This window comes from Ctenocephalides felis, unplaced genomic scaffold, assembly GCF_003426905.1.
Source record: "Ctenocephalides felis isolate EL2017-DRISC unplaced genomic scaffold, ASM342690v1 CF-g0.4_SCAFFOLD_01170, whole genome shotgun sequence".
Lineage (NCBI taxonomy): Eukaryota > Metazoa > Arthropoda > Insecta > Siphonaptera > Pulicidae > Ctenocephalides > Ctenocephalides felis.
Window position 1 is genome coordinate 82,461,197 of NW_020537324.1, and position 4,428 is coordinate 82,465,624.

The 4,428-nt window shown below is 26.0% G+C and overlaps 1 protein-coding gene across 1 annotated transcript; it reads right to left on the minus strand.

Annotated features, from left to right (window-relative positions):
• Positions 1 to 622: 622 nt before the first annotated feature.
• Positions 623 to 2,201, minus strand: LOC113367785 (zinc finger protein OZF-like). Its single transcript, XM_026609365.1, has 5 exons — positions 2,081 to 2,201; positions 1,433 to 1,973; positions 1,161 to 1,365; positions 866 to 1,101; positions 623 to 765 (listed from the first exon to the last, which is right to left on the minus strand). The coding sequence occupies exons 1-5, from the start codon at positions 2,141 to 2,143 to the stop codon at positions 623 to 625; spliced, it is 1,188 nt and encodes a 395-aa protein (XP_026465150.1). The 5' UTR covers positions 2,144 to 2,201.
• Positions 2,202 to 4,428: the final 2,227 nt, after the last annotated feature.

The window sequence follows — 4,428 nt, forward strand, 5'->3', positions numbered from 1 at the left end:
TCTCGCAAGGTATTTTGTTATTGAAAATATTTATACATCAAGTTACACAATATGATATACCTCTTGCTTTTAATATTGTTAAAATATATAAAATAATTTTTATAAATTATAAAGGAATTTTAAAATTGCATTTAATATTCATTATTTAAAAATTAAATTTATGCCATATATTATTTATACAATATCCTGTATTTAATACAAAAGAACAGTTTTTTTTCTATTTTTAATTTATTATGCAGGACAATATACATATATTTTTATTTGCATAGATTTATTGCCAATCAAAATAATATACATTTTTTAAGACAATATGTTGGGTGTAAATGCATTTAAGAGATTATCTCCTGTGAGAAATCTCTTTTTTTTATTTTTTGACGTTTTATTTAAGATCATATGGTCATTTTTTTTTTCAAACTTTGAGTAGGAGATTAGGACAATATATATTCATAAATCATTTAAAATAGATTGTATTGAATATTAAATTATTTGTTCATAGTAAATTGATATATTATTAAATCATAAGTTGAATTAAAATAAATTAACAATAAATTTTGATTTTATTAAATTAATATAAAAACAATTAAAATACTGTACAAAAATTTTTTTTAATACTAAATCGTATTCAAATTGCTATGTGCATATCTGGCTCTATAACTATTTCATTTATATCAACTAATGCTTTAACTTCTTCAATTTGTTTATTATCTAACACAAGTCTTACAATACTTTCAGCCACATTAATTTTATCCACAGATGATGGCAGATCTAAAACATATCCAATAATTATTTATATATATATATATATATATATATATATATTATATATATATATATAGTGTACCAAAATGACCTAGCTTTTATTTACCTTTTTTGTTCAATTCGCCTTTCTTATGAGTATTCATATGTGCTGCTAAACAATGCGATTGTATAAAACCTTTCCCACATACATTACAAATATGGTCTCGTTGTCCTGTGTGTATTTTTTTATGAACTGCCAAAGTGCTAGCACGATTAAAGGATTTTGAACAAAAGTTACACTGATAAGGCTTTTCTCCAGAGTGTATTAAGGAGTGGCGCTTTAACTGATCTTTAGCAGAAAATCTATAAAGAAAATCAAGATGAACTAAGTAATATTATAATTGTATTTATTATTTATATACCTTTTATTGCAGACTGTGCACGGATACGGTTTTTCACCAGAGTGTGATCTTAAATGTAGTTTTAAGTTATGAGAAAACCGATAACCCTGGCCACAAATATTACAGATGTATGATTTTTCATTTGTGTGTGTTAACATGTGCTTTTTGAAGTCACTTTTTTGTATACAGCCTTTTCCACATATCATACAGAGGTGAGGTCTTTCACCTAAAAGAAAAATAATATTAGAGGAAAACTAATAAAAAAAATTATAATTATTATTATAGTTTATTACCTGTGTGGGTCATTTTATGATTCCTCAACGAAGCAGCCTGCCTGTATCGTTTACCACATATATCACATTCATGAGGATTTTCGCTTTCATGTGTTGCCATGTGGCCATCGTATGAGTTTTTGGTTTTGAAACTGGCACCACATTGGCTGCACAAATAAGTATTCTTATCAGAATGCAACTGCAGGTGATATTTAAGAGAAGAGTATGTTTTTAATTCTTTATTGCACTGAGGACATGTGTGTTTATTTGTTTGACATTTTGTTAAATTTTTTTTGGTGTGTTGCTCACTCTGTTTGCTCTTGTCAACACCAGGATCAGTTTTCAAGATGATTTCTTCAGTGGAGTTTGAGCTGGAAACACTTGAGATGGTAATGGAATTTATAGTGTTTAAATGTGTTTTGTTGTCTTTATTAGGAGATAGTGTTTTTTGTCGTAAAACGGTGTCGCTATCGCGACATTTTTGAATGAACTTAAGTGTTTTATTCAATTGTGCAAAACATGTGTGACATATCTGTTCCGGCAAACCGTCGTCCGCCATAACCTAAGGTAAGACGTCAAAAATTAATACAACATGAAATCACATACATCAGCTATATTCTTATATTTCTTATTATTGATATAAACTATCCATTATCCTTTATCTTTTACCTGTATTTGAGTACAAGAAACTAATATCTCAGCAAGTTGCTTGTCGTTGAACAAAAAATGCATTTTTCCTTTATCGCCTAAACAAACTCGACAAATTGTTGTAGGTTCATAAATAGTCTCCATTTCGAGGGTTAATTAATATTTTAATTATTATTATTTATTGATATTCATTGTTTTTATTTTGATTGTGTTTTGATGTTAATGAGAGTTTGACAGCTGTCTGAAGTTTGACATGAAGTTGTTGATGGTGGAAAATGGCGCCGTTTTTGAATTGTTTGGATTTGAATATTTTTGTAAATGGGGGTTTTATGTTGACCTTAATTTGTAATTAATGAATCAGTAATCGTAGATATGTATATACTTCACATATATCTTTCACAATTTATGCAAGAAGTAGGTTTTGTAAAGTCTAATTGGTTTTATTCTTGAATTTGTGATTTTTTTTTGAAAAATGTGTCCAAAGCAAATTATACTAATTGTATCCAAATACTCTCTTTGATGGACTTATATATAACGGATTTTTCCTCAATTTATCTGAAGATAATATAAATTTTCACTAATTATTTTTCTAATTACAAACAAAATAATATAAATATTGTATCTAAATACTGTTAACAGTAGTATAAAAATGTTTATGCTAGAATATATCAAACTAGGGAATGCAATACCGGTATACCGAATTACCGGTAAACCGCCCGATTTTTCGGCGGTATTTTTACCGGTTTTTACCCCAAAAATACCGGTATTTTCGGTATTGTTACATAAGCGCTATTTGATACATAATACACTAAAGTTTAAATTTCTCGGAACAAATTTATCTTTAAGTTACATAATGGCATAAACAGCTATATCTTCAAGTGATTCTATAGGATAAACAAATGTCGAATATTATCTCACTCGTCATTAAACTGAATATTTATTGCTTTACTAAGGGCTTCATATCGTGTTACAATAAATAGAATTGGACTTATAGATTATGATGTTTGTTTCATCTTTTGTAAAAATGTAACGGTTTTTTAAGTGATATTTGCGCCAAAATATTTTATATCATACAGATTACCACTGCGTATTCTTTTTTTTTTCTAACTTTATACATAATTATTATGATAATTAATAAATATTTTTGCTTCTTATTACAATTGTGAAATATTATTTTTCGAAAACGTTTCGAAGTTTGAAATACTATAGAAGCATCACATTGTTTTAAATAACAATACTCAACAATTATAGTAACTTATTATTTATCTCGACAAAGTATCCGATCTTAAATTAGTGCAAAAAATTTATTATTTTAAAATATTGGAGATTATGCTAATTTAACACATCAGATACAGACAATACATTTATTATAATAATGTAATATGATCTTTTATGAGTTTTTGGTCGTTCATACTCATAAGTTTGTTTTTGGCGAAAATTACTCATATACTCGATAGTGATAATGAATTAATTAAATTGCATATACTTTTGTTAAATTATTATTTAAAAAAATAAACTTATTGTTTTATTTTATTGGTTAGTTGAATATAGTTGTAGTTGTATATACATTTTTTTATATTTGTACTACTAACTTTCAATATTGTTTACGTTTTGTTTAAGATAATAAAAATACCGGTAATTTACCGGTATTCCGGTTTGAAAATGAAAAATTACCGAAATGAATTGAAATTTTCCATCGGTATTGCATTCCCTATATCAAACTCTTTATATTATATTTAATTTTAGATGAAAACAATTAATTTTAACTTTGATAAAAATGGCACTTCTGAAAACCATTTGATTTATTATGGGCATATACATTTTTTAACTTATAATAATTATTCTTAACATGAAAACTAATACACGAGTAATTTCTTTCAAAGAAAATTATTCAAAACTTATTTCCTTATATAAATATCATTTTATTGTTTTAACAATAAAAATATTTTTCCCACTTCTGGAATGTATGATTTTGAAAAATATTAGAAAAAAAAACAAAATCGGAGCTGTTTTTGAGGACCTTTTGTTGAAATCCTTTATTGAATCTTTTATTAAACTTATCGGGAAGTTCAAGCAACTTGCCTGAAGTCAAACTTTTGTTTGTTTCTTTCAGGCAACAAATTTGATTTTTATAAATAATTTTATTTCAAATGAGATATAGTAATTACATTTATATATTTGAAGATAATGATTTTATCAAAACTTCAATTTATTTCACATTTTTTACAAAGTACTATTATGCCATATATTACAATAAAAAATACCCACTAATAAATTATAACAAAACAAACAACATGAATCGAAACATTAAGTTTTATGATTTGGGTAATGTAAGCTTTTCACATATTTTTGTTTTCAGACTTAAATGC

Bases quoted from the DNA above. Each gene is read 5' to 3' on its own strand.
- LOC113367785 (XM_026609365.1), bottom strand. From the start codon at position 2,143: ATGCATTTTTTGTTCAACGACAAGCAACTTGCTGAGATATTAGTTTCT. The intron at 1,974-2,080 runs GTAAAAGATAAA...GTCTTACCTTAG, and splicing joins TTTCTTGTACTCAAATACAG to GTTATGGCGGACGACGGTTT. The intron at 766-865 runs GTAAATAAAAGC...GATATGTTTTAG, and splicing joins AGGCGAATTGAACAAAAAAG to ATCTGCCATCATCTGTGGAT.